Raw genomic sequence first — 16,099 nt, 5'->3', positions numbered from 1 at the left:
GCTCATTTCTGTCAGAGAAGTTAAGCCCATTAAAATTGGCTCAGATGATACATAAGAATCCAATGAATTCAAAACATGTATTACATAATAAAATTCACATAAGTGTTTTGAGACATAAAATACATGTCATACATATGATTCATTCAGATAACAGTCAATGTATATTGATGTTCTCATTTGGATGATACATCAACACACAACATACAAACATAATGATGCTAATAAAATTTTAACATTATTTGGCAATTAAATATGCACCATTTAGTAGTATCTATTTCCTTTGGGCATATAAATAAAACTAATGATACACACAAATCGCCTACAATTATATTCACTAATTATAAGAACAACTAATCAACCTTTGGGCGATCCATAAATGCCTTATAACAATGAATTTCAATTACCCATAAACCAATAACCATATAATTTAGCATCCATTATTCTATGAGTAATCAAAATAATCATTAATTTTGGAATTAAATAACCTTACAAATTTGGCCACTTTGGTGACTAACAAATTCAACATACATTTAATTCCAACCAAGTATAATTGAAATAATCATTAATTTGGAATTAAATAACCTTACAAATTTGGCCACTTTGGTGACTAACAAATTCAACATACATTTAATTCCAACCAAATATATATGGCCTGCACATACTTATTGCTATTAACAATTCATAGTCATTCTATTAATTTCATTCCAGACCATAAAATAATATTTGCATTTATTTGTGTTTTTACATTCAAACACGTTCAAGCTATGTAGCATATACATATATTTACTGCTACCAATAATTGTAAAATATTCACATTAATTTAATTGCAGAACATAAACTTTCAATCCTTTAATCACGTTCAACAATAACTTTTTCGAAAGAAAAAAAATAAAAAAAAAAGTGGGATTGAAAATAGCAAACATAAGGTTGCAAATAGCAATTTCCAAAATTTCTTATAGGAACAAACATACCTACGCAGCGCGCAACTTTTCAAAATTCCTTCACTTACTAACCTACTGTAGCAGCCATAGCTTTTCCATGAATTGGAATTGCAACTCACGCTTTCTTTTTCCATTATAAATAGATAGTGGCAGCCACAATGGTTTTCTCCAAATTTACATAATATTTATACTTTCTCCAAAAATTGGTATTCAACAATAATAAAATATTACCAATAAAACAATACATGCAGCGGAAAATAAAATTCTTAAATTTCATAATTAGGATTTATGCATAATTGGGAGAAATTAAATTATCCCTAAATTTCATAATTAGGGTTCATACATAATTGAGAGAAATTAAATTATCCCTAAATTTCATAATTAGGGTTCATGCATAATTAAGAGAAATTAAATCATTCTTGGAGAATCATAAATTTCATAACACATGCTCTGATACCACATGTAAAAATTCTTAAGGGGTTTCCTAGACTATCAATGATAGGAAACAACAGGATCTTGAAACCTATGGTTCTCACAAACAATCAATAAACAACAATAGATAATGATGTGTACCTTTCTCCATAGGAAGACTTGTACCTTTCTCCATAGGAACTTCTCTCCGGTGCACTTTGATCTCCTTGGAAAATGAGAGAAATAAGATTTCACTTCCTTTGACCTTTCTTTTATGCCTCTCTCCGTTAGTGATGACTATGAGTGAGAGAGAACACTTTTCTGGTCAGGAAGGGGACCTTATTTCACGTTAGTGGGTATTAAGCCCCTTTTATAACCACTACTCCCATCAAGTAGCAGTCAACCCTAGAAACTTCTCCTATTAAGCCCACAACAACAACAACAACAACAACGCCTTATCCCACTAGGTGGGGTCGGCTACATGGATCAACTTCCGCCATAATGTTCTATCAAGTACCATACTTCTATCCAAACCATTAATTTCGAGATCCTTTTTGATAACCTCTCTTATAGTCTTTTTGGGTCTTCCTCTGCCTCGAATTGTTTGTCTTCTCTCCATCTGGTCTACTCTCCTCACTACAGAGTCTACCGGTCTTCTCTCTACATGCCCAAACCACCTAAGTCTATTTTCCACCATCTTCTCTACAATAGGCGCTACTCCAACCCTCTCTCTAATAGCTTCGTTTCTAATTTTATCCTGTCGAGTCTTACCACACATCCACCGCAACATCCTCATCTCCGCTACACCTACTTTATTCTCATGTTGGCTCTTGACCGCCCAACATTCTGTTCCGTACAAAATCGCCGGTCTTACCGCAGTCCGATAAAACTTCTCCTATTAAGCCCAATTACAATTTAGTCCTTAATCGTTAATTATTTACTTATTAGTCCCTACATAAGTCACATGCCTCTCACATGAGACATAAATTCTAACAAGGTCATCTATTTAAAAGTAAATAATAATAATAATAATAATAATAATAATAATAATAATAATAATAATAATAATAATAATAGATATAAAGATGAGTGAGAAATTGAGGTTAGTGAGTTCAAATATAAAAAAAAAATAGGAGTGCAAAGTATATTAAAAAATGGAGAAAAAAGGTTATGTATTGAAAATTGTAAAAAAAATTACATAGTCATTCAATCACAATCTATCATGTATGATAAATTTGTTGACTTTTAAAATAATTATCTTAAAGTAATTCAAATAGTGATTTATGATTAAATGATAATATAAAATTATTTCACACTATTAGTTCATAGACATTAAACTAAAAAAAAATTACATATAACTTTTTTTTGAAAATGATGGGATGCATTTGTGCATTCTCATTACAATGTAGGTCGTAACTGCCTGCATAGACTGCGACACTCATGCTAGTAAAAATTTGAGGTGAAGATATTATATAATCTTTGTGGCAGAGTAACATTGCTATTTACAGGTGTAAGTTGGGCAAAACATTTACGAGGTGGTTGCCTATTTGAAGGGAGTAATGCCTTCCACATAGACTAGAGACGAGTGTCCTCCTTTACAAGGATCAACGGTTGGGGCATGCCTTAAGTTCTTTTGGTTAGTGATGGGTGACTAATTATTGTTGTAAGAAAACAAATTTGCATTCGAAATACTTTATTAAATATTGTAAAGGAAATCAGTCACCAGAGAAATCTTGTTTTCTCTTGAGAAGATTAATCCATTATAAACTTAAAAGATGACATCATATAACTATGTATGTTAGTGGAAAAAAAATCAATTATTTTGAATCCACTCAACAATCTAGGTCTAATCTGATGTTTAGGCTATATTACCTTATTGATCTAGGATTCAAGTCCCCAACAAACATGCTAAGTTGATAAAATCCAACTTTAGCACCTACTATAGGTCACAATGATCACGCCACTATTCCAAAATATTCCCCCCTTTTTTCCAGCACTCTTTGCATCTCACAGGTAGTTATGTTAAGCGTGATCATGTATATTAGCTCATGACTTAGTGGCAACACACTAACACTGATTTTATAAATACCTTAGTCATATGTTAACTTTCTCCCTACCATCAGTCTACAAGATGCCTACTAACTAAAACGTCAGGGTATTCTTGTAGATGCACGTGCCTATTCTCCAATGCATATATATTATCAGTGTAATGAGTTTGGATTCAACCTCCTTAATTTTTAAACACATGCTTGATTATTGTTTGAGCTTGTTTTTCAGTTATTGTGTTATGAGCGTGTGATAATTGAGCATCATATATAATACATGCTACTAAAATTCATCACGGTGTATCAGGCTCGGATTGACACATGATGTGGTTATTTTAACTTTAATGAGAATATTTGAAAAAAAAAGTTATGCTTTAATTTTAGTAAAATAATACTTTAAAATACAACGTAAATTAAATTCTCTGTTGTATATAGTAAAACTACAGCTAATCCCAGTTCACTAGTTCTTTCCTGTACGTGACAAATACGTTTACCTTTTAGTGTCATGCTCACAAAAACTCAGCTAGCCTTGTATTCAAACAGGCTCAGTCAATATTTTCATCATACAAATTCATCCTTCTCATTCTTGCATTGTCTACTTTGCCATCAGATTTTTACTCTTGCGACCAAAGTCATAAAATTCCCAGAAAGGAAGCAGTAATGGCAAGAGAATGATCAAGCTAGCCAATTTTTCATCCCATTTAGAGGATAAACTGTATAAATGTTCAACTTCCTCAATTCACATTAAAACAATCTAATGAGATACTACATATTAACAACTTCAGCTTGGTACACCATAATGTCGAAGTTAAGCAGAACTTTCAATTATACCAAGCAGTGTTGCAGAAGGGGATTGGCTACTCATCATCCTCAGGGTCAAAATCCTTAACCTTCACATCTGCATCTTCTCCATATTGAATGCAGTTGTCAATTTGGGCCAGTACATATTGTATACTGTAGATAAGAACAATCCAATAATAAGTATAAAACAAAAATAATGACTTCATTTTGAACATGGAGTTTTAAACAAATGAAACAAAGGATGTGAGACTAGCATGGACTTTAAAGATAACTACGAAGAGTAAGTAATTCCTGTAGTTTACCAAATCTCTAAGATTACTTTGGTTGTTTAAGAGTGAACGTGATTGATCAAAATCAATGTAAATAGTAATATAACCACATAACTTTCCAAATTAATGACATAAAACCACTTTAAGGCCTAGTTAAAATAATTCAAGATATCATATGAGGAAACACACACAAGCTGCACCAAGGTTGAAAAATAGTTAAAAATCCCCCACTCAATACAATATACCCAAAACCTGATATCAGGGCAAGGTAAAATGTTCTACAGAGACAGGTAAAATACAATGGAATGCAGCAAACTTGAACAGTTCAAGTTAGAATTCTAAGTCACAAGCAAATTAGAATGTTAATTGCAGAGCACAGCATACTTCATATATCTCGCGAAGACAATAAAAGCAATCATATTTTCTTAAGTAATGACACTTGTATTCTTCCCAAAGTATTCAAAAGCTGTATCTTCTATTTGTTTCAACCACTAAACCAGAGAACCATCGTTTGAGTTCAACTGATAGGAATCAGTTACTAGCTAATAAAATGGTAATTTGTATTGATTGAGAAAAATAAGAAAGTACAATAATAACATACGAGCAATGTTTGCTCCCAGCCAAGGGTAGTTCCTATGACCCCAGACCCCAGCTATAAGCTAAGATAAAACATGTCCACTCCTTCCCCCACAATTATCCTGATATCATATGTATATCTTTGTAACTGACTTTCCCTCCACTCACCTGTGCCTCATCTAAATTACAATTAAGCTAAGTGTTGGCCTTAGGCATCCATGTGTAAACTTGTAGAGCCTTCTTGGGCCAATAAACACAATGTGTCTCCATGGTACTATCATCAACTTTAACAGTTTAATTTATTCCATATTATATTTTTCATTTTTGGTAAAAATAATTTTCGCTTGCTTCAGTTCATACCATTCGATTTTAATATATCAGCATCATCACTGTCACATACCCAATAACAATCACAGCCAGGAGCAAAATTATATCCCTTATATGCCCGCAGTATAAGATTATTCAATAAATGAACAGGTAGCTAGAAAATTCAAGGAAAAGACATAAGAGTGTACCTTTTTTCCTTCCTTAAGTCTAATGGTATAAAACTCACCATGCTATAGTTATTTACCTGTTCAAAAGGAATGCATAAATAAATAAACTGATGGAACCAAAACAAAGTGGCACAGAGTTTAATCAGCATTTCTAGGAAACCTCAGTGGTAAGAGAAAAATCAAGAATGAGTGTCCTAAGAAGGGATATGGGAATGAGTTGAAAGGAACCTACGTTGAAGAGGTGATTAATTAGGGCACAGTGACTAAAGGTGAGGAGCACCATGAATAATTGAATATCATAGCAGGATGGGGTAAGTTTAATAGATACATGACTTGTTATTTTAGGGGGGGAAAAATAAAATATATTGACAAATTTGGAAAAAAAAATTATTAAAAAAATGGCCTATGCGAAAATCATGGGTAAAAACACACTCAGCCAAATGTCATATTTAAAGGAGTGAGTACAAACACACTCAGCCAAAATATCATATTTAAAGAAGGAATGTCTCTCCCTGGTAATCTTGCCCAAAGTGCAATCATCATTAATACTTGCTAAGCATCACCCAAGTATTATTCTTATAAAAAATAAGAATCAATTGATTCAACTCAAATACTTATTAGACCATTATCTACATAAATCAACTATACTTCAGTCTATAAAAATTCTATTAAAATTGTTATCTATGCCCCCTGGCAGTACCCTCACATTCTACAACACCCCAACGCCTGAATGACTTAAGTGTAAATTGCTATTTTGTTGTCAAATATAACATGAGATGACATATCACCAGGACATTGATTAATCAATGATTGAACATTGAAAACCAGCAGGTACAGTTTTAACTTAAATACTAATATTAGTGGGAAAAGGGGGAAAAGGCATAACTTATAAAAAATCATAGATTACCTACCAATTCAATCAAAGCCTTATTCAGCTTTGCATACTGAGGACCCATCCGTTGATTCAATTCAGACAATAAAAAGGTGGGCTCTGGATCCAAAAAACTAAGAGCAAAAGTATATTAGAAATTAAATGAATGAAATGGAGAAGACAAATTTGGGAAAGAAGTTTTAGTAATAGTAAATACTCTTCAAGATCCTTCTTTTTAGTCACAAGGTCCATCTTTGAGAGGATATTAACATGAGGTAGTTCAAGTTGAACCATCGCAGAAAGACATGCCATGCATCCACTTATAAACTTGGTCACGTCTGTCATGAACTGGAAAACATTTTAATATTATTAGAGTCAACAAAGATAATAATTAAAATATACAATAACAGGAAGTCTATAGGAATATGAGAGAGCCAATAACTTAAAAGAAAATATTTTCTCAACAAACTACCACAAACCTGTGAATCAAGTAAGTAAACAGCACAAACACTAAAATTTTTCCGTTTCAAATGTTCCACAAAATTCTTAAGCACTGGGACATGTGAATATAGTTCTATCTGACCTGCAAAACATTACAAAGCATAGTTGATTGGTCACGATCTGTCAGGTCAACCATAAAACTTTATTTTTAAGATAATCTTCAACATTCTAGAAACTGGCAATACAACCTTTTTGTTCTAAAAGAACAAATTTAAGTAGTTCATTATACAAGGCTACCACCCATTCTGATTTTGTGGCCTTTCATAAGCGTTATTGCATTTTATAATTATAACAATATTATCACCTCATAATCACAATATTCTCAAAATGTCATACTTTGAATACAAAAGCATATACATATAAATAACAAAATTGGCAGAGAGAAGAGCATGAATACCAGGGCAGTCGAAAACCAAGTAATCATCATCTAAATAATTGTCCAGTTCCTCAGTGAGCCAATCATCTAGGTTATCTTCAAGGTGTCTAAATATTATTATTAAGGCAATAAAATTTTAAATCAAAAGTTTAAAACAGTGAATTGCAAACAAAAGTAAATAAAGGGAAAAGGTGAAACAGAGAAATACTGAGAGACAAACTGTACTAGTAAATGTAATCTCTACTTAAGGCAGCCTGAAAACAACAATGAAGAGAAATCACTGTTTCAAAGAAGGTTGTAAAGAAAATAGACAACAACCCTTCAAAAAAAAGGATACTCCATGCAGTAGACAAGACCACCATTAGGACCCAATCCAAGTTCCTCCATAACATCATCTAGGGAAATGAGTTCCCTTATATCTGCAAGCATGTCAACCCAAGAAAGTCAAGTCAAGCTCCGCAAATCACAAAACTCCAAACCCGTGAAAGAAATAACAACATAATAACAAATTCTACTTACCCATCGCAACAGGATAGTCAAAATTTTCAGCAGCAGGGTCAAGATTCACAACATGTATCGATCGCCGTGCAGCAACACAGTGTTCATACAAACTTGAGCAATACGTGGACTGATTGCAAAAAGCAAGATGCGCACACACAACACACACACACACACACTGTTAAGTATCTCAAACAAAGCACATGCCAAGTACATAACTACACATACATACATACATACATAACAAGGTTCCAAAACTGCAATGGAAGCAAGAACTATCTAAACTGCAATTGCAGCCACATTTGTTAGCAGTTTTCCACACTAATTGCAAATTTACATTTTGATCAAGGTTTTAAAAAACAGTCAGTGACTGTGATTTGGGCTGCAATATCAAGGTTATTTTTTAACTGTCCGCGACCGCAATTGGGACCACAATTGAGACCACATGGGCCACATTTGTCCGCAATTTCCCATGATATCAACAAGCACGACCGTGACCGATACTTCAAACCTTGATTGTGATGTAACCAGAATTTAAAACCTTGACATGGCAAAAACAATAAAATTACCTTGCCACTACCAGCAGGACCTATGACAAGCTGTGCATAACCCATGTTATCAATGAAATTGCAAGGTTTCAGAAAGTGCAAACGGCTCGAAAGGAAGCGAGAACTACAACAGTAACGTAAGCAGTGCACCAAACCACCACGGCCAACAACAAATTCAGGACATCAGCGTAGCCCATAAACCTGAACATTACTAAATATCAAACCCAAAACAAAAAACAAAAAAATATTAAAAAAAAAAACGTTTCATTCAGTTTTATTTCGTCTTCCTTATTGTGTTTTTGCAGTGTAAAATGCAACGTTTGTGGGGTTGGATTTTTCTTATCGAATGCACAGAAGCGAAATAATAAGAGAATAATGAAAAACGCAAGCAAGTGGGTTAATGAGTTTCGATCATGATAAATAGAGAGAGGGGGAGGGATAAAGTCACCGTCACGGACGGACCTGTGAGCGGCGTGCGAGTGTGCGACGGCGACAGTGGATGCTTCGCTAGGGTTTGAACTTTGAAGTGCAGAGAAAGAAACGCAGCGGAATGAATTAAAAGTCTACGGCTGTGTTCGGTAGCGGCGATTTAGGAACGCAATTTTGGATGGACGTTTGGCGTTACAAAATAAATTAAGTTGTTGGGTAAAGGTTTGACTCCATTTTCTAATGCTTCATCACGTGACAAAAGTGTGAGCAAGTCCATGTTTACTTTTCTACCCTTTCTGAGTGCTCAATGGTCTTCAAGTATGCGTTGCAGTTTTGCAAAGTCTTCCTCAGGTACATATGTGTTCGTACTGGGTAAAAGGTGAATCAATAATTTCATATGTTTAATATTTTATTTTCACTCTATTTTTCATTTATTCTTTTTTGACTAAATAATTCAACTCTCAATTTTATTTTTACTCAATTTAAACAACATATTTAAATTTAAATGTTTTTAGGCAACTCATAGGCAAAATGAGTTGAAAAAATATATGTATTTTATGTTTTTGTTCTAAGTTTAAAAAATTAAAAATATAATTGGAGAAGAATACGTGTGTCTGTATTCAAAATAAAATCATTGTCGAAAAAATAATTTTTTATTTAAATAATAGAAGTTTTAAAGGAAGATAAATTAATTATTTTATTTTGAATAAAATACTTTATAAATGTAAGGAATTTAATTATTTTATTTAAATACAAATTTTTTTAAAAAAATAAAGGAATTTGGTTATTTTTATGAGAAAAAAGGACTACTCTTAATGTAAAATATTTTGACACGATCATTCAATACTTCATCATTCAATTATATATTATTATTTATGATAAATTTATTAATTTTTATAAAATATTTTAAAATTTTTATCAAATGTGATTTATGATAGAATGATATTGTAAAATTAATTTACATTGTTACAACACCATTAAACTCTATTTTATCAAAATAAAAATTATAAAAATTAATTAATTTATCGAAGTAAGAATATTTGAAAATAAAACAATTTCTATTAAAGCAATTGAAATTGTAAGAATTTAAATTTGTTTAGAATACTAAAATCCTTCGTCTAAACACAACCTAAAAGCAAAAGCAACTTTATTTCTTTTTAGCACTATTGTTGAGAGATTTTCTTTTTTACTGAGATACCAAACACTTATTAGTTATTAATTTTAATAGTAAATTATATTAAATTCGTTAAATTAATCATAAAGAATTTTCCTCTCGGCTTTTGCTGTAGACAAAACTTTCTTCCACAGTAAAACTTACATGCTCTTTGGGCCCGTAGGAAATAGAAAAAAAAAAGAAAAAAAATTACAATACCCATAATAAAAGGCATAAACATCCATTTGAAAAGTACTAAGATCACTCTGTTATTAGTTAAAATTTATTTATAATCACAATTTTGTAAGCCTCACTTTTTTATTAAATGAATAAAACTCGTGATTTTTTAATTTCTTATAAATTTTAGTCAATAATAAAAAACATTAAAAAAATCATCAAAAAATTGTGTATCACTCCTCGTATTCGCTTTTCTGCAGATATACCAAGTTGAAGAGATCTCAAACCAGAAATGCATTTTATGTATTGCAACAAAAATATTGTAACTATACAGGTTTCGGTGCCCCCATTGTTCAGTGCAAACAACGATGATAATAAGATCTAACAGTTCTAAGCACAACGAAATCTCTCGGTGGCACCAGCAAATATAACAATTGATGTTACCATGTACAAGAGAAGAATTGTTAGGCACCAATGAACCGCACTATTTAACAAAAAACCTCCCAGATCGATGCCACGCAAACCGGTTCAGGAGCCCAAAAAAGAATTAGATCCGCACCATTTGTTTGTCAGGTTAAGATTAATAACCAAAAATTTCATTGATTCACAGGAGACGACCAATAAATGCTGTCTTAACTTGTCTATAACTCAAACTGTGCTCTCAAAAGAGACTTGAGAATGAGCAAGAAGCCTGGGTTTTGGATTGGATGAAGCAGCAAGGCCCTGAAGCAACTTCACAACATCAGAAGCATCATCAAGAAAATACTTGGCCTTGCTAGGCTTCCTACCCACAGTGCAGGCAAAGATCTCTGGAGCTGATGGTAATGACGGGCACGTAACCGTCCTCAAAATGCTCTCAAACATGTCCTCGTCGGACCTATCATCTCCAATGCACAGCACAAAATCTGGTGGATTGGCACCATTAACCATGGTCATAAGAACCTGTTCAGCTACCAAACCCTTGCTTATTCCCTGCAGAGAGCAAAGCAATGCTTTGATTAAGTCCACTCCAGCCTGTGTTTTACATCCACGAAGATGAGGGGAAGGAATTAGGAAAATACCTGTGGCTTAACTTCAACAATATGCTGGCCTCTCGTAACAGCTGCTGGTTCATTAGCAAGCACACTTTCCAAGTGATCCAACAATTCTTTGGCTTGGCAAGAACCAAAATCAGGGTCTGCATCTTGATGATGCCACACCAAAGCACTCTCCTTAACTTCAATATTAGAACCATCGGTTGATTCTGTATACAACTGCATGACAGGTTCCACCATCTTTTTCCAATCAAGGTCTGCAGACAAGTGACTTGCTTCCCATTCAGAATCTTTGTTCCACCTGCAACCATTAAAAGAAGAAAAAAACCTTGTTATACTTTTTTTGAGGGAAAGGAGGGGAACAAAGAGGGAGATGCAAAGTAGCCCAATCTTCCTGACATTAAAATGACATACCTTAAAAAGTACCCATGTTCTGCTGCAAGTCCCAGCATTTGGCATGATGTAAACCATTCACTCAGTGAATCCTTTCCCCTCCCACTAACAATGAACAAAATATTCTTGGGATCGTTACATAGAGCATTTAAGACGGAGATGACTTCAGGGCTGGGGTTTTTACTTATGGAAGACTGTGGTACAACAGTACCATCATAATCAAGAAAGATGGCCCTTCTATTGGTTCTCTTGTATGCTGAAACAATATGGTCAACTGACAACTTCCTAAAACCATGAGAAAGAGAAACAACTCTGAACCCCAAGCCCAAACCAAATCCCCAGCATCTTTTGGTGTAATGATCTTTGCAGGCTCTCTCCAAATCCAGCATAAAGCTGCGCGCCCAATATGCCACATCATGAGAACTCACATACCGATAGTGTTTCTCATGGCGCAACTGCTTCTCTGAATCACTCATAGTCAGGGCTGCATACATAGCATCGGCTACGGCATCTATGTTCCAGGGATTGACCCTTATTGCCCCACTAAGAGAAGGTGAACAACCAATGAACTCAGACACAACAAGCATGCTTGTACAAGGAGAATCACTTTTTCTACCCAATGCTTCATCTAGTTGAGCAGTTCCCTGTCTGCAGACAATATATTTGTATGGGACTAAGTTCATACCATCCCTTACAGCATTGACAATGCAACATTCAGCTACAGCATAATAGGCACTCTTCTCAAAGTGAGGAACAGGACGGTCAATGAGAATGACTGGCTGATAATTATTTGAGCTATATGTATCATTGATCCTCTGGGCAATTGAATATGTTTCATTCTTTGCTTCCTGAACATCCTTCCCTGAGCCCCTTGCAGGATTTACAATTTGAACTAGGACAACTTTGCCCTGCAAATCTGGATTCTGCTGCAGCAGATGCTCCACAGCTAGAAGTTTCAGACTAATGCCCTTAAAAATATCCATGTCATCAACACCAAGAATTACTTTCTTATCCTTAAACTCTTCCTGAACCTCTTTTAGCTTAGCAGATGTAGACGAAAGATTTAACACAGATTCAAGCCTACCCATGTGAATGCCTACAGGCAAGATTTTAATAAATATAGTGCGGCCAAAGTAATCAAGCCCTATATGTCCCCGCTTAGATTCATAGTCTAGACCTAGCATTCTACTGCAGCAAGAAAGAAAGTGGCGAGCATAATCAAATGTATGAAAGCCAATTAAATCAGAGTTCAACAATCCCCTCAAAATTTCATCCCTTACTGGTAAAGTTCGGTAGATTTCAGATGAAGGGAAAGGACTATGCAGAAAAAACCCAAGTTTAACCCGATTATATCGCTTCCTCAAGAAAGTAGGCAAAACCATTAAGTGATAATCATGAACCCAAACAAAATCATCATCAGGATTAATTACTTCCATGACCTTGTCTGCAAATATTTTGTTTGCAGAAACATAAGCCTGCCAAAGTATACGGTCAAAGCGATCACCGTGATCTGGGCATATGGGTAGCATATAATGAAAGAGAGGCCAAAGTTGCTGCTTACAAAATCCAAGGTAGAACCTTTTTTGGAGATCATGGGGTAGAAAGGTAGGTACACAATTAAATTCATCCAGCAATCTCTGAGCAACTGCATCCTGCTCACAGGCATCTATTTCAACCTTGAGAGAACCCACATAGATTACCTCTGTATCAGCAGAAAAACCGTCTTTTAATTGTAATAAAATTGAATCCTCATCCCAACTGAAGACCCATTTAGCAGTTTCTATATCTCTTTTAGCCTGCACTGGCAACATGTTTGCCACAATGATTTTCCGCTCCCTACATCCAGAAGAGCTAACATCTGAATCCCCGTCGTTACAGCCATAACCATCCAGGTCTGAAATAATTCCAGGAACGGTCATAACCCTCGGAAGGGCTCTTGGGGGGCAAGGAAAATCAAGAAAGTCTCCACTAGCTAAGTCAAAGAGATTAGCATATGATCTTGAAGCCATGACTGGGAAAGGGGATCTTTCTTCAATTCTTTCTATCAATTCATACAAAAAAAAGAAAAATATGAATATCAAACATTTCCATTAAGTATCCTACAAATAACATATCGCTGGACTCCAAGTAAAAAAATTGACCGACTGCATTCCACATGGATCAACAAACACTAGTTATCTGGTATGAATCTCATAATACTTCATTTCAGGAACATTTACTGAAGGTTCTCATGTAGTTGCTAGAACAAAAATTACTTCAGTAATAGCAATTAACGCAATTTTAAATCATCAAAGTGGTTCAAATAGTAGACTGCTGAACAATAAGCACCAGGATGTGATGAAAGATGAAAAGGGCAAGGCAAGAGTAAATATAAGTCAGCTAGGAATGCCAACTCTGACACATGGATTTATCTGGAGGAAACAGTTAGGCAAATGTTAACTGAGATGATAATCATTGTCGTCACGACAAATTTGTTGTATACAAAATTAGAAAATTCTTGATAGCATTTATTTCTCCCGAGTCTTCCAAAAAACAACTGAGCAAATAAGTAAAACAATATTTGTGAATCAGTGTCAATGACGGCAAAAATGAAATGTAAAGTGAACCACTTATGACATACATGATGATATAACATTTCCAGAAGACACACATCCATCCTCACTATGCTATTCTCCCATTTTTGGTACGAGACAAACACAGTGAGCATCGAGTAAACAGAGATTGCATCTTTAATATTGACACCACACCAGAAAACAAAATCTGGCAGTCACAAAACAGCAAACATCACAAAACTGCTGTTATATTGTTCTATCCTCCATTAATACATAAATCCTGATCTAAGATTGCTCGACCAGTGGTTGTGGTTTATCCCAAAATCCTTTTCCCAACTCCTTAAAAGTGCTAACATGAAATTACCATGATACTCCCAGGAATACCACAAAATTTCAATTCTGTTTGCGAAAAATCTCTTCTAATTTAACTGTACATCCTAAATCATGAACCACCACATAAGAAAAAGCAGATGGATTCCCTTTAAAAATGATAATGTCATTTCATCTTATCTTATCTATAGGAACTTAGGCACACCCAAATATAAACAGAGATTCTATTCCCCAAAGATTACAGATAATGCTATACGCAAGCACTAATCTTTATGGCATTGATTCCCACAGCTCAAACTACAAAGCTAGTGTAAATCTCAGCATGTAGGAACTCTGTAGGAATCCAACTTCACAGTTCACACACTATTCTACAAGTTCACAATACGTGTGAAACAGTGAAAAATAAAACCGTGTTGTGTGATCAAAATATGATTTTTTTTTTGTATCCCCTTGATCAAAATATGATAAACCCCCACATAATACAAAATGGTCTGGAAATTTCAATCAAAATACAGAGATGTATTATATCCAACCACTTTACTCTTGAAAAAGTGCTTCGAAGCCTCATCAAGCCAAAGTACCAAAAAAAAATCTATTTAAAGGAAAATCACCTTGTTTTGAGTTATCTCTTCAAAAACACTTTCCATTTTCCAACACCACAAACTAAATTAAAAAAAAAAACTATAGCCCAAAAGAAGCACTAAACAGAGAGCATATAATACAAAAACAAAAAAAAAATCTGATCATATTTTTTTCTAAAACAAAAGATTATCACATAAGAAAATAAATCCCATAAAAAAAAGATTGGGATTCAGAACTGTTAAATCCCAATACGGTGATGTTAAAATCAATAAAGGTAACTGAAGCCTGAGACTCATAATCAAATTCAAGCAATCATCACATTATTAAACTTCACGTAAACGACGCCGTCGTTTAACAATTCCCTTCCGAACCACCAAACGCACACCCACCAATTCACAAAACCGAACAAAAAACGCAAAACGAGCGTTCAAAACGCGAAAACGATCGGGCTCGTCCGGTTCCCGAGAAAACCGTAACTGCAAACAAAACACTTCAGAAAAACCAGCAAGAACCAGCAATTCAATTCAAAACACGGATCAAGAAAAAAAAAACGAAAAAGAACAGAGTAGTAACCTCGAGTCGGCGTCACGACTCGCGAGCTCCGAGTCTCACCTTTCCGGCGACGGAGGTGGCGAGATTCCGGCGAAGCGATGAGAGAGAGAGTTGAAACTGCGCTTTTTAGACAGAGAGAAGTTTCGTTTCGGTTTTAGAGTAGGGAAGAACAAAACGCGAACGGCAACTGCGAAAATTTTCTTTTTTTTCTTTCTTTGTTTTAATATATATATATATATATATATATATATATATATATATATATATATATATATATATATATTGTTACTGTAGAGAACAAACAAGGCACTGGAAGGATAGATTTTTTTTAATTATATAATTAAATTGTGTCTGTTTGACAAGTTGGGTAGAAATATAGATGGATAAAGACTCTCTCACTCATGTGTCCATTTTTAACAACCTTCACTGCAGTTCACTTTTCTAACCATGGTTCAGTTTTCCTTTTTTACTTTTATCTTTATTTTTATTTATTTTTCGATCTTCTCCTTTCATCATTATACTTTTCTTGTGATAAATAATTAATAGTGTGTTTGGATTAGATTCAT

At 34.3% G+C, this 16,099-nt stretch overlaps 2 protein-coding genes across 4 annotated transcripts; both read right to left on the bottom strand.

Annotated features, from left to right (window-relative positions):
- Positions 1–4,078: 4,078 nt before the first annotated feature.
- On the bottom strand, positions 4,079–8,966 carry LOC100815483 (GPN-loop GTPase 3). Of its 2 annotated transcripts, none has more exons than XM_003531969.5 (10): positions 8,794–8,966; positions 8,353–8,532; positions 7,805–7,913; positions 7,623–7,704; positions 7,307–7,392; positions 6,888–6,991; positions 6,626–6,756; positions 6,449–6,542; positions 5,559–5,614; positions 4,079–4,351 (listed from the first exon to the last, which is right to left on the bottom strand). In XM_003531969.5, the coding sequence occupies exons 2-10, from the start codon at positions 8,395–8,397 to the stop codon at positions 4,255–4,257; spliced, it is 804 nt and encodes a 267-aa protein (XP_003532017.1). In that variant the 5' UTR covers positions 8,398–8,532; positions 8,794–8,966; the 3' UTR covers positions 4,079–4,254. The 2 variants fall into 2 exon arrangements, with proteins under 2 accessions (XP_003532017.1, XP_006585959.1); XM_006585896.4 differs by having other exon boundaries at positions 8,780–8,965.
- A 1,407-nt stretch (positions 8,967–10,373) lies between these two features.
- Positions 10,374–15,770, bottom strand: LOC100814952 (probable alpha,alpha-trehalose-phosphate synthase [UDP-forming] 10). 2 transcript variants are annotated; one of them, XM_003531968.5, is made up of 4 exons: positions 15,594–15,770; positions 11,539–13,558; positions 11,152–11,425; positions 10,374–11,062 (listed from the first exon to the last, which is right to left on the bottom strand). In XM_003531968.5, the coding sequence occupies exons 2-4, from the start codon at positions 13,524–13,526 to the stop codon at positions 10,739–10,741; spliced, it is 2,586 nt and encodes an 861-aa protein (XP_003532016.1). In that variant the 5' UTR covers positions 13,527–13,558; positions 15,594–15,770; the 3' UTR covers positions 10,374–10,738. The 2 variants fall into 2 exon arrangements, with proteins under 2 accessions (XP_003532016.1, XP_006585958.1); XM_006585895.4 differs by having other exon boundaries at positions 15,555–15,744.
- Between the last annotated feature and the right edge of the window lie 329 nt (positions 15,771–16,099).

This window comes from Glycine max, chromosome 8, assembly GCF_000004515.6.
Source record: "Glycine max cultivar Williams 82 chromosome 8, Glycine_max_v4.0, whole genome shotgun sequence".
NCBI classification, from domain to species: Eukaryota; Viridiplantae; Streptophyta; class Magnoliopsida; order Fabales; family Fabaceae; genus Glycine; species Glycine max.
The sequence above is the reverse complement of the archived record's forward strand: the minus strand, read 5'-3'. Positions and strand labels throughout refer to the sequence as shown.